The sequence below is a fragment of the Lemur catta genome, chromosome 6 (assembly GCF_020740605.2).
Source record: "Lemur catta isolate mLemCat1 chromosome 6, mLemCat1.pri, whole genome shotgun sequence".
Taxonomy (NCBI): Eukaryota; Metazoa; Chordata; class Mammalia; order Primates; family Lemuridae; genus Lemur; species Lemur catta.
In genome coordinates, this window is record NC_059133.1 from 63,788,743 (window position 1) to 63,816,489 (window position 27,747).

Consider the following 27,747-nt stretch of genomic DNA (forward strand, 5'->3'; position numbering starts at 1 on the left):
ACTTGTAATAGATTTAGAATTACAAGGAAGATGAATTATAACAAACAAGTTCTAAAATCACGTCAGGAAGAAAGTTTACATTAAAAAGTCATTTCAAGAAAGTGAAAAGACTAAAACATAGTACCTTGAAATGTATTATAATGTATTAACTCTCAAATATATAGTCATCCCAACTTTTAAAGTATTTAAATGTAAGGGCACTGGCCTAGGGTTGTTTCTGACAAATAACACTTCTTGGTATTTTACATCTATTATTCGTATATAAAATTACACACAGAATATTCTTGCTGATAATTTGCTTAGCAAAATGTTTTTTAAGCAGATTTCATAAGGTAATTGTCAATCCAACGCAGAAATTATACTTTAGTTAAAATACCTGTTGCTTGGATTGACAATATTCAATTATTTTGAAAGAATCAAGTCTTCTGACCAGAGTCAAGATAAGATTTGGTCTAAAATTCTTTTCTCTATTAGAGAATCACATTGTAGGAGGAGAATAAAATTCATTTAGAAATACTATGCTTTACTATATATTCATATAGTTTTCACCACAAAAACTGGGCATTAAAGGAGAAAAAAAAATTTTTAAAAGACCATTATACACAGAGACAAGCTTCAAAATGTCTAAAAACATAATATTGTCTTTTTTAAAAAAAAAAAAAAACAAAAAAAGAAAACACACAAACACAAACAAAAGCAAAACTAGTCCAGAAATGGTACCCACTCAGGATGACATTATTTAAGAAGCCAAAAGGATTGCATATTACTAAGATGAAGCAATAATTAAAATGTAAACCATATTCTATATAAAACAAAAGGAAAAATTTCCAGTTCTTCTTCTGTCTCCACTGTGTAGGTGTGACAGAAAAGCTCTAAAATTTCTCCTCAAACATTGAATGAATCATCTCTAGCGATTCAAGCCAGTATTTATCCCATATAGTTTAATTGTGCAGCAGCTGCATTCTGTATTCGATTTTTTAAAATGGCACTTAGGTTATTTCAGTTTTTAAGACAAAAGAAGCCATGTTAAATTGGAATAACCAAAATGCAACTTTAAAAGTCAAAATTTTACTATAATGTCCTATATGTCTCTCAGAAGCAGCAGCAGTAGCAGCAACAACCATTCTCCTCACATACTGAACACTCTGAACTATCCATATGGAAATCAGGTTAACTGTTTTCTTAGCCTTCAAGTCATCATGTATAGATATAATTACACAGGAAAAGCTTCACTTCAAATACTTTGTATAATAAGGATCAATTTGTTATGACCTTGGGAAATGAGCTGTTCATATTCACAGGTATGCCACAAAAGACAGGAGAAAATGTTAAAAATTACCATAGGTATAATTTCTTATTTTCTTTCTACTTGGCCAAAAATGACCACAGTCTCTTGGGGCCTTGGAGGTAATTTCTCAATCATATTAAACCACATAAATATAACTGAAATACAATTCAATCTTCAAAACTGAAAAAACAAAACAAAACAAATCTTAGTCTTCAATCCTTTTTTAAATTCCCACAGATGCAACTACTATAGAAAAGTAGGCTCATCAGCATTTAAAATGTCCCATTTTATTTTGTCTTATTTTTAAGAATACATATGAAAGGATTTAAACCATTAATGGGCCAGCAGGAACATGGCAGAGTGATGAAGATTTTATGGTCATGGAGACCTAGATTGGGTTGCTGGGTGACCCAACTCTAAGTCTCAGTTTCCTTATTTTTTTTTCTTTGAAAAACTTATTTTTAATTGACAAATTATATATATTTATGGGGTACAGTTTCCTTATTTGTAACTTGGGGATTGTAAAAATACCTTAGTTCACAGGACTTTTGCGAGGATTTAGTGAAAGAATAGACAGAAAGCACTCAATACTCAGAAACCATTCATTCAACAAACATTTGAGGACCTACTAGGTGCAGGCTCAGAACAAGTAGTGAACAAAACATGTAGTCTCTATTCTTAGGAAGCCATCTTTTAAGTTGGAAAGATATATAATAAAATGTATAAAACCACAAAAACATATATATAATTATGGTAAGTGTTATAGAGGGTGGTAAATGTTACAGAAGAAATAAAGTAGGTTAGGTGATGGAGGAAAACTATTTAGACTGGCTAGGGGGATAAAGGAAAGGGTTTTTTTAAGTGAAAAGGTTACATTTAAGTGGAAGCCTGAAAGATGAGAAGCCAGAGAGAAAATTCTAGGCAGAAGTCAACAACAAGAAAGACTACCAAGAAGAGGGGAGATGTCCCACTGAGAGGAGGCCTATGTGACTGCAGCACAGTGAGCCACAAGGGTAATATGAAAGAAATTTGGAGGTAGAGGTAGTATACAGAGCCAGCAGGTCTCTATACCTATGGGAAAGACTTTGGATTTTTATTCTAAAGTGGTGTGATGGGAAGCCACTAGAGGGTATCAAGTAGGGAAACCATTATATTTAACAGGTTTACATGTCAGGAAAAAAAACATTGCAACATTCCACTTGGCTAGGAAAACTGAGTTTCAAAGTATTCTGGAACGTTCACCTTTGTTTTAAAATACTATTGTCCATTCCTTTTATGTGGAAAATTCTAAAATACATTAGCCATTTCCTGCCTTGATTTTAAAAAAAAGACAGCTCAAAAAATTAAAAACTATTTTCCCCCTCTTTTGAATATATTATGATTAACAGCTAACCTGAGTTATAGATGTAAGTTTAATTTTTCTCACTTTTTTCTTTTCTTTTCTTTTTTTTTAAAGAGACAGTGTTCCACTCTGTTGCCCAGGCTAGAGTACAGAGGCAGGATCATACTGCAGCCTCCAACTCCTGAGCTCCAGAAATCCTCCAGCTTCAGTGTCCCAAAGTGCTAACATTATAGACTTGAGCCACACTTTTATTTTGAACTGCGTGATAACTACTGGTCAAACTTCCTGGCATATAAATAATTGAGTTAAAGATCAAGAGAGACTAAGTTTGTGTCATTAAGATTTTTTTCCCATAAAATCATAACCTTTACTACCTTATTATCAGTGAGCATCTTTTATTTAACAACATTCAAAGTGTTTTTACTTGGTCAACTATGGCTAAACAATCTGGTTTGCCTTTCTACTCTTACATAAAGGATGCTGTGAATTGTTGGAAAAAGTCCAAAACTGCAATTACTTGATCCACCACAAACTCCTTAATCTCTCTTGTTGACTTCCGTATCAACATGAGCATATGGGATACTCTAAGCCCTTTCCACACCCAATTCAGGAACTCCAACTGCTGATAGGACTCCCCCTTCCTTCTCCCATTTCCTCCTACTCTTAGCAAAATTGACTCTTTCCCAAACTTATCTCCTCTCCACCTCAAAAATGTTATCACTTTATTCTCCTTTCCCCTTAGTCTCAGAAAAGGGTTTCTCTGAATTTTCAAGGTTTCTCTATCTGTGCTGATAGCTTCTCTTGCTTCATCAATTATTCTATCTGTATGTTTTAAATCTCCAGTCTCTCTCCTATTACCCTTACTCTTAAATAAACACTCAAAAATAAATAAATAGATAAACCAGTGCCAAGATTTACTCATTCTCCCATCACTCTCATGTACTTGTTCTTCTGCATTTCTTTTTCTTTCTTTCTTTTTGTTTTGGAGACACAGTCTTACTCTGTCACCCTGGCTAGACTGCAGTGGCGTCATCAGAGCTCATTGTAATCCCAAATTCCTCGGCTCAAGCAATTCTCCTGCCTCAGCTTCCAGAGTAGCTGGGACTGCAGGTGCGTGCCACCACGCCCAGCTAATTTTATATATTTCTGTAGAGACAGTCTTGCTGTTGTTCAGGCTGGGCTCAAACTCCTGGCCTCATGCAATCCTTCCACCTCAGCCTCCAAGAATGCTAGGATTACATCCATGAGTGGGCCACTACGGCTGGCCTCTGACTCCACCAATTTAACTCAGGCTGTCATTATCCCTCACCTGAAAAGTAGCCAAACATTTTTATATGGCCAAAATCATTTTCCAAAAAACATCCTGATCATAATACACATGTACTTGAAATTCATCTATAGCCATTCTGCCTTATCAATAGAATTTTTTTTTTTTTTTTTTTTTGAGACAGAGTGTCGCTTTGTTGCCCTGGGCTAGAGTGAGTGCCGTGGCATCAGCCTAGCTCACAGCAACCTCAAACTCCTGGGCTTAAGCGATCCTACTGCCTCAGCCTCCCGAGTAGCTGGGACTACAGGCATGCGCCACCATGCCCGGCTAATTTTTTCCTATATATATTTTTAGTTGTCCATATAATTTCTTTCTATTTTTAGTAGAGACGGGGTCTCGCTCTTGCTCAGGCTGGTCTCGAACTCCTGACCTCGAGCGATCCACCCGCCTCGGCCTCCCAGAGTGCTAGGATTACAGGCGTGAGCCACGGCGCCTGGCCCATCAATAGAATTTAAAACATGTTTTTTCTGGCACTCAAGTTCTTCAGTAATCTGGCTCTAGTCAACCCATCCTTATATAACAATCCTGGGCTGCTATTTACAATCTTTTTTTCCCACCAACAAATTTCAGTAAAATAGTCTATAATCACATCCTTTTCCACACTACCTTAATTTCTTATCCACTACTTGAAGACTGAGCCCTTTATAAAACTTGCGGGGTATTAACTCCGAGTAGTTAGTACTGGAATTCAACTGCAGTCTACTAGTAGAAGTTGAAACAGAATATTTTATTCCAAAGCCTTTCTGCCAAGTATGGACAAAGTTCCTGAGATAATTATTCAAGACTACTCAAAGCTCCCTCTAATGTACCACAGTAAATAAACATATACTTTGTGACATCACTATAATAAATGCTGTGGCTGGGGAGTAAAATAAGGGAATGAATGGAATAGGCGGAGAGATGAAACAAAAGTCCATTAAGATAGGGTTTTACTCCCTAGTTCACAAATCATTCTTGGGACAGAATATATGTTAGGCCACAAAACAAGTTCTCAAAAAATTTAAAAAAAAATTGAAATCATAGCAAGCATTTTCTCTGACCACATGGAATAAAACTCGAAATCAGTAATGAGAGGAAACATTGAGAAATATACAAACACGTGGAAATTAAGCTCCTGAATCTCAAAACAAATGAAAATGAATACACAATATATCAAAACCTATGGAATACATAGGTTTTGTATGTATACAAAATACCCCTAAAGCAAAGGCAACCAAAGTAAAATCGGACAAATGGGATCACATAAACCTAAAAAGTTTCTGTACAGCAGAGGAAACAATCAACAAAGGGAAGAGACAACCCACAGAATGATAGAAAATATTTGCAAACTACCCATATGAAAAGGGACTAATAACTAGACTATATAAGGAATTCCAACAACTCAATAGAAAGAAATCAAATAATCTTAAAAAATAGGCAAAGGATCTGGCTAGACATTTCTCAAAAGAAGACATACAAATGGCCAATAGGTATATGAAAAAATATTCAAAATCATTAGAGAAATGGAAATCAAAATTACAGTGAAGTATCATCTCACCCCCATTAAAATGGCTTTTATTAAAAAGACGGCAATAAAGAATGATAGCAAAGATGTGGAGAAAAAGGAACCCTCATACACTGTTGGTGGGAATGCAAATTAGTGCAACTACTATGGAGAACAGTATGCAGGTTCCTCAAAAAACTGAAAATAGAACTACTGTATGACCCAGCAATCTCACTGCTGGGTATATATCCAAAGGAAGGGAATGCAGTACCTCAAAAAGATATCTGCACTTCCATGTTTATTGCAGCACTATTTACAATAATCAAAATTTGGAATCAACCAAAGTGTCTATCAACAGATGAATGAAGAATTGTGGTACAAATACACAATGGAATATTATATAGCCACAAAAAGAATGAAATACTGCTATTTGTAACAGCATGGATGGAACTGGAGAATATCACGTTAAGTGAAATAAGCCAAGCACAGAATGACAAATCTTGCATGTTCTCACTCATGTGGGAGCTAAATATTAAAAACAATTGACCTCATGGAGACAGAGAATAGAATGATGGTTACCAGAGTCTGGGAAGGGTAGTAGGGATAGGGTGATAAAGTGGGGATGGTTAATGGGTACAAAAATACAGTTAGATAGAATGAACAATATTTGATAACACAACAAAGTGACTACAATCAACAATAAGTTAGGGTGTACTTTGAAATAACTAAAAGAGTGGAATTGTAATGTTCCTAACACAAAGAAATGATAAATGCTTGAGGTGATGGATACCCCACTTACTCTGATTTGATTAATTTACATTGTATGCCTGTATCAAAACATCACATGTCCCCTATAGAGATACACAGCTATTACCTACCCATAATTAAAAAAAAAAATTTAATGTAAAAAAAATGTATTACCTGTAAAATAGGTTGATGATATCACAATGATGCTATAAGGATTGAGTAAGATATAAAAAGGACCTACCATTATAGCTGGAATTCAATATATTTATTTAACCTATTACATTTAATACTGAACCTAATAATTTACTGGACACAGGAGTTCAATAAATGCTTCCTTTCTATTAAAAAAAGATATGGTTTTACTTACACTAAACTACTTACAATTGTTGATTATTCCTTATAGTTCCCTATTTTCCTACTTACGCATATGTCATTCACCCTTACCTATAACCTTTTACTTCCTATCTCTTCCTACAAGAATCCTACCTGTGTTTTAGGGGACTGATCAAATGTTACTTCCACAGTGAAGCCTTCTTTGGTTCTTCTGACACTGATTTTTAAAATCTGTTTTAAGGCAAATGAGCATATTAGAAATCAATAAATAAGTAGTCACTGTTCTATCGTTTCTAATATAAACTGGGATAAGTCACTTGAGCTTTCTAAACACGTAAAATGAAGATAGAACAAAATAACACACTACATTTTCTCAGAACTCTTTTGCCTCAAAAAACTTAGAAACATACTCTTTTAAAAGCATAGCTAAGCTCTTAACGAAAGTAAGGGGAATTGCCAGGAGCCAACAATGAAAAGGAAACAAGAAATCAAGAGTGATAAGCTAACACAATGTGAAGCCATGGCTACCCCAGAGAGCCAGGAGCTCAGAGCCTGGTGGGGAATGAGAGACATGACCTCCAGCCCACGTAAGATTGAGCTGGATCTGAAGCCTCTGCATAAAGCCAGTATCTTTGTGAAAGGATGAATTAGAAAACAAGCACGCAAAGAACTGCCTGTTGATAAAAGAAAATGACAGGTCTTAACCTGTGTTCTCGAGGTAAGGAGATGTAGTTTCCCCTGAGTATTCATAAGTACAGGTCTACCTTCACATGCATTTGGAAATCTAAACATAAGCTCACAACTCCAATATACAAATAAAACACATGAGAGAATCTGCTACCATGAGCAAAAGGAAGCAGAAACAACTGAGCTGAATGCTGAATTAAAACCCTGAGACCTCAGATATTAAAATTACCAGTTATATAATATAAAATGTCTAAAGAAATAAGAGAATGATAACATGAACAATAAACAATCCAATTCTAGGCAGATCTGCAAAGAAAACCCAATTGAACTTCAAGAAATGAAAAACATAACTAAAATTATGAACTCAATAGATGAGTTAAATAGTACATTAAGTACAACCAAAGGAAGACTTAGAAAATATGACAGAACAAATTTAAGAGAAATGAAAAATGAGATGAAAAATAATCTACTCTATATTCAACTGCAGGACATAAAAACAGGAGAGAACAGGATACTAAATATTAAGAGGTAACTCTATAATTTTCCAGCTCTGATGAAAAATATAAATTCTCAGATAATTTAACATAAATTATCTTAAACAGAATAAATTTCAATAACAATCCATGTCTAGACACATTAGAGCAAAACAGCATATTAAAAGTAAGTACTTTTTTTTTTTTTGAAACAGGGTCTTGCTCTAGAAATGAGGTCTTGCTCTTGCTCAGGCTGGTCTTGAACTCCTGACCTGAAGCAATCCTCCTCCCTCAACCTCCCAAAGTGCTAGGATTATAGGCATGAGCCACTGAGCCTGGCAAAAAGTAAATACACTTTTAAAATAAAAATAATCTCTTCCTTGCCCTCTTCATAGGTTGTCATAAAGATCTAATTAGAATAAATGATTTTTCACACCAGTCTTCTCAATATATATTTTAGTCATACGTAGTACAGTTACGAGAAATCCTCTCAACCTTGTGGGCTCTGAAAACCATTAAATCTAGCTGCATTTTTGCAACCAAATGAATGAAGATGGCTTTGTTTATTCCTTTACTTCCTAATTGTTTAAAGGAAAAGATTCTTGAAGATTTACTATAGTATTGCCTTCACTAGTCTGAATTAGCAAATGACAGAGCCAAACTACATGGGACTGAGGGTGCTTCAGGCACTCCTTCCAGTTCTATTCATTCACTGTTAAACAAACATTTACTGTGAGCCTACATTAGGCAAGGAACTCTGGATGATGCAAAGATGATTAATTAGGCACTTTTCCTCTCAGTCTATTAAAAAGGTAAGTAGTATTGTAGCTGAGCATATGCTAGCTGTGGGTAAGAAGAAAAGATATTATTAGGCCGGGCGCGGTGGCTCACGCCTGTAATCCTAGCACTCTGGGAGGCCGAGCCGGGTGGATCGCTCGAGGTCAGGAGTTCGAGACCAGCCTGAGCAAGAGCGAGACCCCGTCTCTACTAAAAATAGAAAGAAATTATATGGCCAACTAAAAATCTATATAGAAAAAATTAGCCGGGCATAGTGGCGCATGCCTGTAATCCCAGCTACTCAGGAGGCTGAGGCAGTAGGATCGCTTAAGCCGAGGAGTCTGAGGTTGCTGTGAGCTAGGCTGACACCACGGCACTCATTCTAGCCTGGGCAACTACCCTCCCTTAATGCCAGTTTCAAGTAAAAATTCAATTAATTTAATATTTTTTATTCCTTTGGCTTACATGGGGCACTAATCTCTTTCACAACTACAATTAAGAATGTACTGCATTAAAAAACATGGAATGGAAAAATATTTTTGTGTAAGAACAAAACCTCTACTGAAAGAATCATATATATTTCTTCAAGCTTGGTCTCAAACGTACCAAAAATTACTAAAATAGATGATTAGATACTTAATTAGAATAACAATGAGTATTATATAAACTTTAGATTAAAAGAAATCATTATTATTAAGATGTCATCTTCACTGTAACTTTTGGATAAATATAAAGGATAAAAAAACACATGTAGTATAACAGTTACTGAAATAAGGACAAGAGATTTTTTAGTTCACCTCAAACAGTGCCAGTGACAGATGCTAATAATAAAATTTCAAGACAGAAAGAATAATGGAAACCATAATTAGAAATCAATGCAGTATAAAATTATCAGAGCTCTGGGGCAAGGACTATAAATGAGACTCCTCAACAGAAGTAGGTGTGTGTGTATATATGTGTGTGTATGTATCTATATAGACACACATTGCCCAATAGAAGACAATGAAACTAATGAAAATAGATATATAATACATAAATATTCTTCAAAGACGGCTATCCTAAAGATAAAAATAAACAACACAGCAAAAGATAGTGGAGTGGATAGGTTCAGGAAAATGTTCAAAAAAAATCTAACATAAAGTAGTAGTTTTAAATGAGGGAAAGTGTACTACTATTACATTTGCTGCCATGGAATTTAAAAAACTTTCTATAGTGTGAATTTATTATTATAAATGATTATTTCAAGGGTACCATGAAATAAAATATTTCCTAGTGATCTAATATGGAGATTGTATGGATAAAATAATAAATGGAAGACAAAATCCCCACCCAAAAAATAACATGGCTATTATATATTTTAAAGGCTGTTTCACAAGCAAATTAATTTTTTTTTTTTTTTTTTGAGACAGGGTCTTGCTCTGTTGCCTGGGGTATAGTGCAGTGGCATCATCATAGCTCAGACTGCAGGCGTGTGCCACCATGGCCAGCTAATTTTTCTATTTTTTGTAGAAGCAGGGTCTTGCTCTTGCTTAGACTTGTCTCAAACTCCTGACCCCAAGTGATCCTCCCACCTTAGCCTCCCGGAGTGCCAGGATTACAGGCGTGAACCTACAAATTAATCTGAACAAAAATCAAGTCCCACTAGCCTCAATATAATCACTACCATCATAGATAAATGGAGATGACAACACAGCAATATCATATAACTAACCTATGCATTTTAGTTCAATATCTGCATTGCCTTTTATCTTTCATTTCTACTAAGAGAGAATCACTTGATACAAGTGACACGAATCATGTTTTTCCTTCTTGGTTTTAATTAAGTTAATTATAATTTTAAGCTGTTTACAAAGATTATACAGCTCTCTCAACCTTCAGCAGTTTCACTTCCCATGGTTTCAGTAACACATGGTCAACCATGGTCTGAAAACAGGTGTGTATAGTACAATATTTTGAGAGAGAAGAAGGGAGAGAGAGAGAGACTATAATCCTATAACTTTTATTAGAGTATTGTTATAATTGTTCTGTTTTATTATTGTTAGTCCCTTACTGTGCCTAATTTATAAATTAAACTTTATCACAGGGATGTATATACAGGAAAAAATATAGTATCAATAGAGTTCAGAACTATCTGTGGTTTCAGGCATCTACTGCGAGTCCTAGAACATATGGCTCATGGTTAAGGGGGGATTACTGTTATTTAAAATATAAGGATTACCAAAGCAACAGACTTTTTTCAGTGTAACTTTCAGTGTAAACAGAATTTGGGCCTTATTTTTCTAAGTTGGGATTCCAGGCCAATCCACAAATGCCTTCTAAGCACAAAAGAAGGTAAATACTTTCCATCTGCCATGAAAAATTGTACAAAACAGTAATAGCAGACATTTTGATTATTGACAATGTCCCAAGCAACTTAAACATAGATTTCCATTTCATTCTAACATTACTACGACATGGTAATAGCACAATCCCAGTAAGGTGGTGAGCAAAGCAAGGCTCAGAGAAGTCAAGTGACTTTCCCAAAGACACACAGTAAAGAGCTAAACTGAGATTCAAGTCAGTTCCTCTAATTCCAAAGTTCCCATGCTATTTATCTAACTATTAAAGTACCCAGCAATACGTATTGTAGCAATTCTCCATAAATCTGTCTACTGCCTATTTAAAATTCCATAGTGTGGATGCACTAGAATCTGTTTAGTTAGCTAATGCAGTTAAAGTCATATCGAGAGGGAATTTGTATGTTAAAAGCTGCAAATCAATAAGCATCTAGCTCAAAATTTTTTTCTAAAAACAGCAAATTAAACCACCAAAAAATAAAATGAAAGAAAATAAAGTCAGAAATAAGTTAAAAATAAAATACAAAAGAAGAAAGAGATAATAAACAAAACCAAAAGTTTGTTCTCTGAAAAGACTAATAAACCTGGTAACTTCAGGTAACACTGCTCCTGAGATGTGACAGCTAACCCCCAAAACACTCCCCAGTGATCCCCATCTCCTGGTACAGCAGATCCTTGTTTCTATGGGTTCTGCATCTGTAGATTCAACCAACTATGGACTGAAAATGTTTGGGGGAAAAAAATGGACGGCTGTACCATATTGAACATGTGGTGACTTTTTTCCTTCTCCTTATTCCCTAAACAATACAGTATAACAACTATTAACATTGCATTGCACTGTATAATACTTAAGGAAATTGGAGTTGCATACTTAGTAACCTAATATTAGGTATTATAAGTAATCTGGAGTAGATTTAAAGGATACAGGAGGATATGTGTAGGTTACATGCAAATACTACACCATTTTATATAAGATGACTTGAGCATCGATTTTGGCATCCGAGGTAGGTCCTGGAATCAATCCCCCATGGATACCAAGGGATGAATGTGTTTACCTTCTTGTGTAATCTCTTCATGTTGAATGTGGGTTGGGCTTAGTGACTCACTTCTAATGGATAGAACAAGGCAGAAGTGATGGTATAAGACTTGGAGACTAGACCCCCAAAATCAAGGTGTCATTCTCTTTTTTTCTCACTCTTATGTCACTTGCTTTGGGGAGGTCATTTCATAACCAGACCCTGTGGAGTGGGCTCATTTCAGTTCCTACTGAAATCTCCTGCCAACAGCCACATGAGTGAGTCTGGAAATGAATCCTCCAGTTCCAACCAAGTCTGTGACCTGTAGCCCTGGCCATCAGCTTATCTGCAACCTCTTCAAAGATTCTGAGCCAGGATCCCAACAGGCTTTGTCTGTTGTATCTGAGAACTTGAAAACTGACTAAAATTTCCATAAAATGCAAAGCTTCCAAGTAAAGGTATTCTTGAAAAAGAAGAACAAGGTAAGAAGACTTACTCAACCGGATATCTATACTTATTATAAAGCTATATTATGTAATGAAGACAATGTGGCATTGTTGCAATGATCAACAAATGGAAAAGAGTAACATCCAGAAACAGATTCATACATACATGGGCACCTGATTTGTAGCACAAGTGTCAATGCAGAGCAGTGAGGAACATATGGTCTTTCTAATAAATGGCTTGGAATAAAATTGAATTCCATGTGGAAAAAAATGAAACTTGATTCCTGATATATTTAATATATACTATATATAAAATCATTTTCAGATGATTGTATAAAAGAAAAAACAATAAAGTTTCTAGAAAATAATAAAAGAGAAAGATATTTTAAATAGAAGACAAGTAATAGTAATAAGAGAAATAATTGAAAAGTTTGGACTACATTAAAATTAGAATTTTTATTCCTCCAAAGACATCAAAAGAATGAAAAGGCAAGCCACAAATCAGGAAAAAAAGATCTGCAACACATATAACATATAATCAACTTGCAATCAGAAAATACAAAGAAATTCTAATCAACTAAAAAAAAAAGACAACTCCTTAGGAAAATGGGCAAGAATCTCAACAGGCACTTTACAAAAGAGGATATCCATATGCCAATAACCATAGGAAAAGGTCTTCAGCATCATTAGTATTTAGGGAAATGTAAATTAAAACCATAAGGAAATAAATTACATGTAATAATATCAATAAATCTCATAAACACAATGTTGAACAAAAAGAGCTAGATACAAAATAATAAATACTGTATGATTCTATTTGTATAAAATTCAAAAATAAAACTAAACTAAAATGTTAGAAATCAATTTGGTAGTTATCTTTGGGAAAGGGAAGATTGGGTGAGGATATGAAGAGACTCCTGGGTGCTGGTAATATTCTATTTCTGGCCTTGAATGGTAGTTTTCATAAGTCTTTGCTTTGTGAAGAATCATTTAGGTTAACAATTATGTTCTAAACACTATTCTGTGTTATACATCATCAAAAGTAATTTCTTTTTTTAAAAGTAGAGCATGATAACACAGCAAAGTTTAGCATAGTTAACTCTGGCTAACCAGAAAATTAAATTATGCTGAACTGCTCATTTTTATCCCACAAATCCAGATAACTTAGCGATTAGAAATCTTAGGATTTAGCTTTCAGGCAGATCAAAAAAGGAAGGGAAAGGGAAAGGGAAAAGGAAAGGGGGAAGAGGGACAGGGGAAGGGAGGAAAGAAGTGTAAAAAAGAAAGAAAGGAAAGAAAGGAAGAAAGAAAGAAAATACTATAAATCATCCCCTGGCTAGTTCAAGTAAACAGGTATTCTAAACATAAGTGATATATACTGCATCTGATTTCCTATAATGGTTTTCATAAAAAAATCAAAAACCCCAAAATAAAATAAACACAAAACAAAAAGGAAGAGGGAGGGACGAAAAACAGCAACAACAACAACAACAAAAAAAAAAAACCAGATGAAAACATAATTAGCTCCTAACAAATGAATCATCAACTCACTTTTAATGTTTAACTTCAAGTTACCTTTAAGGAGAAATATAAGATTTTTCAGTGTAACTTTTAAAAGATCCTCCACAAATGAACTGAGAATGCCAATTAAATCACATTGTAACTGTAGTGTATATAAGATAGACAAGTTTATTCTCTCTTGGCACAATACCTGAATTAAACAGTAGTTAAGAGAAGACAGCAGATGTTATAGGAGGGATCGCATCTCAAGGATAACGGATGACAGATGAATGGGAAAATATGAGAACAATTTGGTTTAGGAATGGAGAGGAAGAGGAGGGAATTCCAAGAAAGAGAAAACATTAATTTTTTATGTTGTCTTACATCGAGAAAAATAGATAAGGAACACTGGGGCAAAAGGATAAAAATTGAGATAAAAAGCCAAATGGAAAATGTGAAAGCACAATCACAAAGCCCCCCAAAATAAGCAAAATATTTTATAGTATATTTTCACATTTCATTTGAACAAATTAGGAAGGAAGGGGAATAAAGGAAAACAAAGAAAAAACAGAAGTAAAAGGACAAGAGGCAGACAGCCCAAACCCTAATGTTGATGAGAAAACCACCTCTCAGAGCTAAACATGTATGGAAACTTGCTATAAAACATGCCAAAGAATTCGAAAAAGTAGTCAATAATCTAAAGCTTCAAAGAAACAGGCAAAGTACTACATGATACAACCATAACCACTTGTGTAGTGATTTTCAAAATAGAAAGGTTTCATCACATTCAATAGGTGGTCAATTACGTGAGAGAACTTGTAATTAAGCCCATTCAACAAATGAGGAAAAGGGCTCCAAGAGGTGAAAACACTGAGTGGAAGTCCAGTGTTCTCTTATACCATGCTATTTATTAACTTCCTTAATGTGAAGTACTCAGAGACTAAATAAAACTGTTGACTTAAAAAAGAGAACATGAATAGCAAGGGACAGTAATTTGTTGGAACCACTAGAGAAAATCTTTACCCAACACTGGTAGACAGTGGATAAAGAGGAGAGGGGAAACAAATGAAGCTTAAGCTTGAGCTAATGCCATGGGGAATACATTTATTGGAACTGCTTCATAACAGGATATTTTTTGCCTCAATGATAATATTCCCAGGGACAAGGTCCAAGATGGCCTTATTCCTATGGTACTTATACCTTTTTAAAGTATGGTTCTTATAAGGCTTGGTATCTGTACTGTCTGTATTTTATATTTTATGTAAAAGTAATCCCTTAACAGAGTCAAACTTCCTATTTATGGACTTATGTCAGGTATAAAATAACTTATCTTTAAATTTAAAGGCTGTGATGCTTGATTTTGATATTTCGAATATGATACAAGTTATCTTACAGAGGTAAATGAAATTCTCCTAAAATAAAACTTTTTGATTGTCCTTAAGATTCTTCAGAAAAAAATCTTTGCACTTGTACTTCAAGTTTCTGTAGTAACAGCATGATCAGAATCTGACTATCGTAACTTTCAAAAACTTAGAAATCTGGCCAAAATAAATTACTTTCAATTTGTTTTGGGAATACAGAGTTTTCAGAGGTAAATCTTATGTGAGTATATTTTACTAAATCTATACATGTAAAGTCTGAACAAGTGGTTGGTAATAATGGATTGTTAAACACAGTAGGGTAGACTTGATGTCTAGACAAGATAGTGGTGAGAGCTGCACTTTAAAGAACACTAGTTACTTGCTCTGATTAAAAAGAAAAGCAAAGAATGTTTCTATTATGTAAAGTTAGTATGAAATGCTTAGATCATGAACATACAACAATAGTACAGCTGCCACTACTTTGGAAACAATTTCATTTTAATCTATCATATGCTAAAAGCTGAGCTGATCCTTTTCCATGACTACAACTCTAGTTTACATTATCAAGAAGACTGCACATTTGATTACCAATCTTTACTTCTAGTCTCTTTACTTTAAAACAAAAATATTCTATTGTATATTGAAAGAGAAAGCAAGAGCTAGTGAAAGAGTCGGAATCATCAGGCTGTGGATAGCTGTTGAAACTAGATACTGAAAGAAGAGAAGAGGGTCACAGCTACAACACTTATGAATACATGGAACAACTCATTTATAAAGGAAAATGTGTTCTGCACAATTTACTCAAGAAATACTAATCACTGACTGATGCATAGCAGTGGTATATTTGAGAGTTTTAAATAACATTTTTAACGGAAGAAACCTGTGTCCCTACTAAGAGAGGGTTAAAAAAAAATCAAAACACCTAAAAATTCCATAGTTAAATCTCAAATTAGCTATACATAACATTTATACAGAAAAAGCAATATTTAGCTTTTAAATTTTAGTATGATTCGAATCAGGAAAGGACCTAAGATTATTCAGTCCGACATTTTTATTTTGAAGGAAAAGTGAAAAGTTAGTGAGCAGTACTATGGTCACAAAAATGGTTATAGTGTAGAATTCAAAATTAAATAAAAATTAATATATTAAGTAGGTTAATTTAGACTTACAGGAGAGTCTTAGTAACCTATAACTAATGACATCACAGGCAACAAAATGACTTCCGAATTAACTTGATTTTCTTAGCTAATTGAAGTAAAGAAAGGGGTTCCTAGATGTCAAAGAATAAATTTCTATGATATAACAAGGACGGCATAGTTAAGACTATAACAAATAATGCCTATACTAAAATGAATATATATTCAGGTGAAGTCTTTTGCAGTTAAAAAAAGAAATAAAAGAAAACCAAAATCACCAAGTGTCCCAGAGTGCTCTCAATTTCTTTATGTTCAAGAACATCAGAATGACACCCTCTCTGTATCTAAAATGATTCCCATCTATATCTTAACTATAAATTATCTGATAAATATATAATCAACCTTCTTTCAATAGAGAGCATACTTGTAGGTAAAAATATAAACATTTTCACAAAACAGCATTATTAGGATAGTGTTCTGAAAGAGCCAAAGAGATTTTAAAAATGAATTCATGGTACTTGTTTTTCTTTTTTTTATATTATCTGCATAATAACAATAATAATAAAAAGATGGACTTTTCCCCTTACAAATGGGAATTTTATGTGATGTGAAGAATACCATGAATAATGCATTTAAAAATATTTTCAGGGCAGGGCGCAGTGGCTCACGCCTGTAATCCTAGCACTCTGGGAGGCCGAGGTGGGTGGATTGCTCGAGGTCAGGAGTTCGAGACCAGCCTGAGCAAGAGTGAGACCCTGTCTCTACTAAAAATAGAAAGAAATGATCTGGCCAACTAAAATATATATAGAAAAAATTAGCCGGGCATGGTGGTGCATGTCTGTAGTCCCAGCTACTCGGGAGGCTGAGGCAGTAGGATCGCTTAAGCCCAGGAGTTTGAGGTTGCTGTGAGCTAGGCTGACTCCATGGCGCTCACTCTAGCCAGGGCAACAAAGTGACACTCTGTCTCAAAAAAAAAAAAAAAAAAATTTTCAGGCACATCCCTGTAATTGTTTTGGTTTAGATCTTATGAATTGTATTTACTAACATAATTTTAAAGAAAGGTTGACAGTAATTGGTAGGAGCAAGAAATTAAGAATCTCTACAAACTAATATACACCAATTACTCTAAAATCTGGCAACATCAGAATCCTCAGAGGTGTTTTAAAACAGACACACTCAGAACCCATTGACTCGGGAATCTATTAATAGGCACTCTAGTGAGCTCATAGGCAGTAATTAAAACCTGCAAGCAAGTCACAAGGCACAAACATAGGCATACGATACCCACAGCCAAAATTTCCTCAAAATTGTTTACTGTAGTATAATGTAATCTTTTGTTTATTAAAAAATACACCCAGTCACGGTGGCACACACCTGTATTCCCAGCTACTTGGGAGGCTGAGGCAGGAGGATCACTTGTGCCTAGGAGTTAGAAGCTGCAGTGAGCTATGATCATGCCACTATGCTCCAGCCTGGGTGACAGAGCGAGACCCTGTCTCTTAAGAAAAAAATATATGCATATTTTTTTCAATATGTAAAGAAATCAGAGGAATTGTATTTAAAAACATGGTTCATAAGAGAGCGTAAGTATCTACTAAGAAGACTGATATGGATTAATCTCTAAGAGATTGAACAGGGTACACAGTATAGGCACCATTTGTATTTAAAGAAAAAGTATGAAGACACATACACATACTCACACACCAACTCTTATCTCTACCCATCGGGATCAATTATGACCGAGGGGTGCGTGTGTATGTAATGCGGGCATACGCATATATGCATACTGTATATAAACTGTGTATATACACATAAATATGCATATCATATCAGTGTATCTCTATGCTGGGGAAAGAAACTGGGCAGCTGAGAGTTATGGGTTATAAGAAAACTTCTTGTCACTACATGATCTCTTGTGTCTTGAATTTTATGCATTTGCATGTTATCACCTAAAATACAGTGCTCACTGAACGGGCTGGAGGATATTCAGCACCAAATCAGAACACAAGCTTTTAAGAAATGAACACGGCCAGGTACGGTGGCTCACGCCTGTAATCCTAGCACTCTGGGAGGCCAAGGCGGGTAGATCGTTTGAGCTCAGGAGTTCGAGACCAGCCTGACCAAGAATGAGTCCCCGTCTCTACTAAAAATAGAAAGAAATTAGCTGGACAACTAAAAATATACACGGAAAAAATTAGCGGGATATGGTGGCCCATGCCTGTAGTCCTAGCTACTTGGGAGGCCGAGGCAGGAGGATTGCTTGAGCCCAGGAGTTTGAGGTTGCTGTGAGCAAGGCTGATGCCATGGCACTCTAGCCTGGGCAAGAGTGAGACTCTGCCTCAAAAAAAAAAAAAAAAAAAAAAAGAAAAGAAATGAACACAACTTTAGTTCCTAACTATATCCTTATTACAGTTAGTAAAATCAACTGTTTATATCTGAAAAGAAAGACTTGCGCATGTATTTTTTTTGGATGATATTTACAGTGTTATAACTGCCAAAACTCATCCAACTGAAAATTTAAGATCTATGTATTTTATTATATATTAATTATACCTCAATTTAAAAATATATAGAACTTCTCTAATCCACACAATACTAAGGTGGTGGTAGCTCCCAATCTTTCAGCACATTAGAAACAACAGTAGAATTTAAGAAAAAAGTCATATCCTTCTAATTCCTTGTTACTCCAATATGGTCCATAAATTAGTAGAATTAGCACTATCTAGGAACATATGAGAAATTCCAAATCTCAAGGCCCCTTCCCAGATCTACTGACTAGATACGTATTTTAACAAAACCCCCAGTGATTTATGTGCATATTAAAGTTTGAGAAGCTCTGTTAACAGAATATTTATAGTTGAAATCCAAGCTCTACTTTTGAAAAGCTCCACACATGTACAACAAAGGTAGAGAATCTCAATATAAGCACTATGCCTTGAGGGTGAAGAGATGGAAGATTCTCTTTTGAGATGGATATACTTTTTTTTTTCCCTTTTTACTAGAGACAGGGTTTCACTCTGTCACCTAGGCTGAAACTCCTCAGCTTAAGTGATCCTCTCACCTCAGCCTCCCAAGTAGTTGGGATTACAGGCATAAGACACCAGGCCCAGCTAACTTTTTTTTTGGTAGAGACAGGGTCTTGCCATGTTCCCCATGATTGAACTCCTGGCCTCAAGTGATCCCCCCACATCGGCCTCCCAAAGTACTGGTATTACAGGAAGCCTAGGAAAATAGCCCAGTAATTCAGTGCAAAAGATGGCCCAACTTCGGTAAGAGGAGATAATCTGGGGAAATGAGGAATAAGAAGATTCATCCTAGGACCCCCAAAGCATCAGGCAGCTAAATTTTCTGTGGTAATAGAGTGGATCATATGTACCAAAGGACATTCAAATAAAAGTGGGATGATTCAAAATAATTCATCTCTAGCCATACAATATTTCAGAGATATAACATGATGTTTTCTGGATTAAGGATTTTCGATGAGTGGTCTCTGTCATATCTGATTATAACTTTGGGGGGCTTTTTCAAAAACCACATGTACCCCTAACCCTAATAAAATTCTTTATATGCCCAGGGATAAGAAGGTGACAATATGATAAAAGACATAAATTTGTCTCCCTCATTGAGGTGATTCTGATACAATCTACATTCATATGCACACCCTTAAACATCAAGAAACAGCTGTATCCTGTGGCCATTTTCAATTAAACCAAATTTTGGCTGGAGATTTAGTTTATTTTATATTATAATACTTCTTAAAGTTAATGACTTTCTTGGGGATTCAATAGCTGAGAGATCTAATTTACAGAACCCCCCCCCAAATAGTATATTACAACTTATTTTTCCAAGAAACCTAAAGATAATGCATGTGATGAAACAGGGAGACATATTAATTTCTATATTATCCTAGCTTGATTTGTTGGTTTCATCTCTACAGAGCTTTTTTGTGTTGTTATTCTTTTGTTAAAATTATGAAATATTTCAAGTATACAGAAAAATATAAAGAATAATTACTGGATATCTGGCTTCCCATCCATTTGGTATTTAATGGCTAAAAATAAAACGTGTAAAAGTTTGAGTCAAAACTGGAAAAACCAAAAACTTTAAAATTTTTCATTTTCAAAAATTACTATGTTTTAGATATAAATTTATAAAATAATTGTGTATCATTATTTGCTAAATTTCTGACATTTGGAGGCCTTTTTAGTTTGATTTCTTACCAATATATAAAAACCAAAATATCTTAGCAAAAAAAAGTTACATTCCAATGTTTAACACCATTAAGTTTTCTATTTTACAGCACTTCTAATAACTGTTTCACTTCTCTAGTAACATTACAATATAATATTTTCCTTTTAGATTTATTTTTCTTTCTTTAGGTCACTTGTTCTTGCTGTAATAATCTCAACACACTTCAGTGTCAGATTTTTCATGTGCTTGAACAATAGATGAAAACAGAAATATACTCATAGATAAAATATATATAGGTTTCTAAAAAGTACTACAAAAACTGACTACATGCTAAATAATTTTATGTGTATACTGCTAAACTGTACACCTGACTGGTAACCCACTTTTTAAAGATCAAATCGGTCAACTGTGAATAATAATGAGAGGAGACAGTAGAAATATTAATAACCAGTGACCCAAAATAATCCCTCTCCCCTGTTATTTCAGTAAGTTTTTCTACCAGCTATACTTAAGAGATCTCTCCTTTAAAGAACTGCAATTTGGGTGAAAAAGGGAAGTAATACTAAATCACTTATTCATTCAACAAACATTTATCGACTACTTACTACTAAGAGCTGGACCTAGGCACTGTGTTGAGTGGTCAGGTTAAGACACAGTCTCTGATTTCAAGTGACCCAAGGACTACTCAAGGGTCACTTGCAGGCTTATGACTCCGTCATCCATCATCCATCCAATAAATATTTCTTGTGAACCTACTACACACCAATCACTGTTCTAGGTGATGGAGATACAAATAAAACAAAGTTCTTGCTCTCATGAAGTACTTATGTAACATGTTACATTTTATAAAGAAGCCCTTTCACCATTTTATTTACTTTATTTAATCCTCATTATGGTATGGGAAGACAAGGAAACAAAAACAGCTCAAGTGGCTTTACAAAAAGCTACAAAGAAAAATAAGTCAGAGTAAAAAGACAGAAAGATAGTAATTTTATTTAGGGTAATGTCATGCATTTCATGTTGAAGATACAGCTAGTGAGCAAACCTTTTTTTTACTTATGCTTTCATTTAACTGATATCTTGAAAAGGACCAGTCACCTCCACATCACCAAATTAAACAGGATTTTCCCAGTCTCTATTTTCCTTTTATTTCTCTAGGTATCTGATACTACTGACCACCTTCATTTTGAAACTCCACAGGTTTTCATGGCAAACTTCCTATTCTAGTTCTTATCTTTTGCCATTGGTGTGACATTAACATAAGCCACAAAAGCACATCTAGGACTTAATGGAGACCATCCCCTATCCAACCAAGGGAAACAGACTTTAATTGATGTGCAAATTGGACAGCACCTTGAGAAAAGACTTAATTTTGTTCTTAATTTCTAATTGTTTTTGGAAGATTACATAACAATGTAAGACATTTATTCAATGTACTGGAGAGTAACAACATCAAAAACTAGTACTTATGTAACATGTTACATTTTATAAAGAAGCCCTTTCACCATTTTATTTACTTTATTTAATCCTCATAAAATGATAATACCCTATGAGGTAGGTAATAGTTTCATATTAAAAATAAGATCCTACTTTTCAGAATGATATCACTAAAAAATTAGACTTAAATACTATCCTTTATCTGTTCTTTAATATTTGGAAAATGCTTAAAAGTATAATGAAAAACATAAGAAACATCTGTAATCTCAATATTCAAAAATAACATTTGCTAACATTTTGCTGTATTTAAAAATTTCTTCCATCCCATCCCTGTTAAGTTTAACAATTTTTTAACTGCTTCGTACTAATAAGAATATTAATATTCTTGAAAAAAGAAGCTTGCTTTTTATTTAAAAATAAACCAGAATGGGGGACAACAATGATCAAAATGACTGTGAAATCAACTCAATTTTTAAAATTTTTTAAGTTGTAATTTCAAAGTCACAAGTATAAAAAGACAAATGAAGCATATTTATTCAATAAATGTCTACATGTGCAAAGTGACATAAACAAAAGATTATATACTGAATTCTAACCTGTTCAATCTCTTTGGTTTTTGATGCTATTGCTTTAGAACGACTGGTTAGCTGACTGTCTTCAAATAACTCTATGCCATCTGCTGCATTAGACTCAGGTTCTTCTGGCTGGTCAATGTACAATGGTGCCGTGGATCCCGCCTTGAAAAAGAATTAGAAATCTTTAATTACTCTCAAAAGGACACAGCATTTCAGACGATTGTGTGTAGGCACTAACTGGCAGATTACATTAAGAGAAAGTGCTAGGCTGAACCTGTTTCAAGAAAAGAAAACTCTTTCAATTTCACTATGCATGAGCATATGTGAAGAGGATTAAAGAGGAAATGATTGCTACCTTTTTTATTTTAGGTAAGACAAAACCTCTAGGTTTATTCCGTTCTAAAATTATACTTCACACTGTATTAAGATATAGATAGAAAGGTTTTGTCCCATGACTATGCCTTAAGCAATCTATTTGTGACACACTGAAGAGAAAAAGTCCAATTGGAAGTGAGCAGTGTGTGCATCCACAAAGAAATATATAAAAAGAGAACATGGGAAAGGGCTCTACTTTCAGAAGTTAAAATATCATGCTCCTGTAGTCTAAGAATTTATTGAAATCATTAAAATGAAAATAATTCCACAAAGCAATAATTATCACTTCTACTTTAGAGCAACAAATCAATAGTTAATAAATAATCCCATGGCCTGGAGTTCATTGCCTATGAATATACATCAATATACTGTCAATTGTGTCAAAAAAGAAGGATGGGGTTAAGTAGGGAAGCATTACATTTATGCATGTATACACACAGACTACCTTTGGAAGGATACCATCTATGGAAAAAAGTGGTAAAAGGAGTTGCCTCAATAGGAACAACTTTGAAGTAAGAAGTAGGAATAGAAGGGACATACTGTAAATACTTCAGCACTACTTGAATTTCTGACAAATACATTCATGATCTACTAAAAAAACCTAGTTTTTACAAGTTTGAGTTACATATTTTAAGAATTTAAAGTGAAGGCATAAGAATAATGTAAGAAATAAATTCCATTATCAGCATCAGTTTTCTACCACCAGATCATTACATCCATGTTATTATTCTATAACCCTCACAGTAGGCTCCCAAATGATCTCCTCTCACCCCTGCTGGTTGGAAAGAAATCTTGTGGTAAAAAAGAAAGGTAAGGACACAAGAAATACTGGTGAACCATAGGACACAGGAGTGCACACTAACAAGAGTCTAACTTTTCCTAGTGATAGAAAACAATTATTTTTAGTATTCTCTACTAACAATAAAGGAAGGGCTAAGGAAGTTTATTGATATTATCGGTGTTCTGACTACCCCAAGATCAAAATAATTCTGCCACTAGATTCTGGTTTAGTTAGGTCAATGCAAAAAAAAAAAAAAAAAAAAAAAAAACCCAAAACAAACAATCCCGCCCTCTCCAAAAAACAAACACAAAACTAAAAAACCCACTGAAGTTTTGTTAAAATAGTAATTTCAAAAAAGTAATTTCAGGCTTCATCGTAACTCCAGGCTGCTGGAGTTTGAATGTTTGTCCCCTCCAAAACTCCTGTTGAGATTTTTTTTTTTTTTTTAAGACAGGGTCTCCTCTGTTGCCCAGGCTGGAGTGCAGTGGTGTGATCATAGCTCACTGCAGCCTCAAACTCCTGGGCTCAAGGGATCCTCCTGCTTCAGCTTCCCAAATAGCTGGGACTACAGGCACCAGCTTATTTTTCTATTTTTTGTAGAGACAAGGTCTGACAATGTTGCTTAGGCTGGTCTCAAACTCCTGGCCTCAAGTGATCCTCCTGCCTTGACCTCCCAAAGTGCTGGGATTACAGGTATGAGCCCCCGCAGAGCCCATGTTGAAATTTAATTGCTAATGTAATGTTACTGGGAGGTGGGACCTTTAAGAGGTGTTTAGGCTATGAAGGCTGTGCCCTCACAGGTGGGTTCAATGACTTTAACAAAGGGCTTTCAGGAGTGGCTCACTCACTCTTTGCTCTTCCACTCTGATACAAGGTTCAAGACAACATCTTGGAAGCAGAGACCAGACCCTTACCAGACACCAAACTTGCCAGCACCTTGATCTTGGACTTCCCAGCCTCTAGAACTGTAAGAAATCAATTTCTATTCTTTGTAATTATCCAGTCTTGGGTATTCTGTTATAGCAACACAAAACTCACTAAGACATAGGTCTACACATAAAAATGTAAACTGGTAAGCACAGGATGCACAGCAGAGCAGACATAAGTTTTTGGGAAACAAAAAGCAAATAAAGAAGAAAAAATAACTGACACTTAAAAGAGCTCACAAGTAATTAAATCTAGTCCAATTAATTATTAATAGATATATATTGTCCAAGGTACTAAAGGGCAAACAAGGCAAATGCTTAAGATACATTCAATATATCATATATATTCAATATATATAGCTTACAACACAAGAAAAAACTTCATAAAATTTTTAATAAGGTCATCAGTGAAATACAAAATGGCATAAAATTTTACAGTAGGTAGGAAAAGTAGAATCAAGGAAGATCTTGAGCCTTATCGCAAAAACTATTGGTTCTATTGAAGGAATGTGACTTTGAAAAAGAGCCATGAAAAATGGGCATTTTAGGCTGGGGACAAAGTAAGCAGAGATACTGAAGCAGAAAATAACACCTTATAGGTGAAAACAACATAAGTCATATTTTCACATTTTACATGTAAGAAAAATGTTAAAATTTTCTTCTATAGCAGGAAATGACCTGTTCAATTGGGACATTCCTATAGCCTTCAAATAATTTGCTTTTCATTCTGCCAAAAGCAAACTTCTCACAGCTATTTGTTTAAAGATGGTAAATTATATCTCTACAAAACTTCACTGCAACTTCCTTGATGGCTAGGATGGTGTCTCAAATGCAAACAAGATGCAGAATGAGTATTTAATGAATTTGAATAAAGTATAAGAAAGCCAAGACAGTATTTTTCTATGAAAATATGTGCCTTGAAACACTAATCCTAAAATATACACTGAAAAAAATTTCATAGTCAAAAGTTTGGTAAACTATGCAAACTCTATTATTTCATCATCCTTTTGCAGAAGACTCATCAGCATGTTAATATATTAAAATCTCTAAAAGGTACTGAAATATCAAAACCAACCTACCTCTTTAAAATCTAGCATTTCTCAAACATACTGGCTAACAGAATCTTTTTTTCCTTCCTCAGACCATTAAGACCCTTCAGTATTACTATTCTGTCAAATACTTTAGGAAATGCTCTGTTAGAGCCCAAAAGACAAAAGTATAAAACTGAACAAAGAAATAAACTACAACATGCCTGAATTTTTAAGCATGTTACTGAATTTATATTCAATTTCACTGGACTTTCCTATAAACAAATTGCTTAAAACCACATTGATGGCAGCAATAGAAGATGATCTAAACATTCAATCTCTCTCAACTCATAAAAATGAATCTACACAGTTTCTGAAGTACATGAGCCATTACTTACATAGCTAATATAAAGCATTGAGTATTGTTACAACTAGATTTAAACACAAATGCATGTGCATGTGCACACACACAAGAACAGCACTATGCCAAACTCTTTCTTAACATCAAATGCTTTCTTTCTTTCCAGGTTATTCTATTAAATTAGGTAAGAGTTTACAGGACCAAGGCCAAAATTCTATTTTCCAAAAGGCACAGACCACTGAAATGAGTAACTATTTAGCAACAGCCCAAGAACAGATGTTACTGAACAAAATATTAATAAGATAGGATGGGACTAAGTTTACAAACAATATTATAAAAATTTCCCAACTGCTTTATTTACAGTATGAAAAAGTATCAATTTGACTTGAAGTCAGAGAATGGTATAAAGTTGATTCTGCTGTTCAACATTAATGATGTACACCAAGTAACAAACACATCTTGCCTTTGATCCAACAAAAGATCACATTTGACCCATGATTCCACTTATAGATATTTAGCGTTATTATTTACCTTTCACCAATTCAAAATCTAGCAAATTTCAGAGAAAAGATAGAGGTAAGAAAAAGTCTTTGTAGATCCATCCAATGTCACTGACTACTCAGTGTCAGGATCCATTCAAGCAATGAGAGAACCTAAGGGGAATATTTAAAATCTGAGAAAGATAGTCAGATTTTATAAGAAACTCAGATGGGGAGGAGAAGATGAATATACTATTCATATTTATATATATAAATAAAGCCTTGCTTATGCATATATTAATAAAGCCTAAATATGTATGTGTGTATATATATTAATGAAAGCTTTGCTAATTAAAGTATTAAGGAAATAAGAAATTAGTCTTTCTGGAGGTTTTTGGTTTTAATCACTAAAAGAAAAATGACCAATACTCCAAAACAGTAATTTGAAACACAAATCTATTATTAATATAAAAATCATTATTCTAAGTTATTAAAGAAAATAACCTATTAAATGTGTTACTGTATTGTTCATGCTTTTAAGTAGTGCTGGAAAAGTGCCAGAAAGGGACAGCTTGATGTTTTTCATACATTTACTTGAGGATATGCATAAATATCTATCATTATAGTTACAATAACAAGGAAACCTTGACCTATTTTAGAACAATTGATATCTAAAAGACAGATTAGTATTTTAAAAAAGAAAGGCTCTATTTGTGTATGTTCTGATAGAGTTTGCACTTTTTGTGAGCAGCGTACCTTACCTCCTTTAAAAGGATCTTTTCATAGTGTATGAAGACATAGTTAAACATTATTTTTACATCGATTCCAAAGCTTGATCCTTTTATCAAAGGAACTTCTGTAGAAGTCATCCAAAAATATATCAAAAAGCCAGAACTCTCCTTCAAATATAATTTGTCATAAATACAGAGATTTTTATATTCTCTACCTGTCAAAATAATTCCTCTAGTATCAAATCCTGAATCTAAATGCTTAATTTTGTCCATAACATCTCTATATTTCCCTTTCAGAGATGTTACAGGTTATACAGAAACTTTCAGTTCATTTTCAAATACTTTAATATACATATTTCATAAATAGTTCTCTATGGGCTCAAAAATGTTCTCTTTTGGTGCTCAAGATTCATCAATGATATCAGGTCACCCAAAAAGTGATTAATTTCATTTTGGGAAATATTTATGAGATAATTTACATAAAGTATAATCTGCAATATAAATATGCCCACAATGCAAGGTCAAGTTAGATTTTTGTTCTGACTTCAATGGTTTATGACTAGTGACTTAGCATGATTTCCTGAGATACTTTTAACAGCAAAGCCCATTAA

The 27,747-nt window shown here is 34.3% G+C and overlaps 1 protein-coding gene across 11 annotated transcripts in view; it reads right to left on the bottom strand.

Annotated features, from left to right (window-relative positions):
- PPHLN1 (periphilin 1) overlaps positions 1-27,747 on the bottom strand; it is a 177,683-nt gene that overhangs the window by 19,794 nt on the left and 130,142 nt on the right. For all 11 annotated transcript variants that reach the window (XM_045554002.1, XM_045553998.1, XM_045554001.1 and 8 more), the window contains one exon: positions 22,477-22,617. In XM_045554002.1, the coding sequence (XP_045409958.1) occupies positions 22,477-22,617 (141 nt within the window). The remainder of the gene's footprint in view (positions 1-22,476; positions 22,618-27,747) is intronic.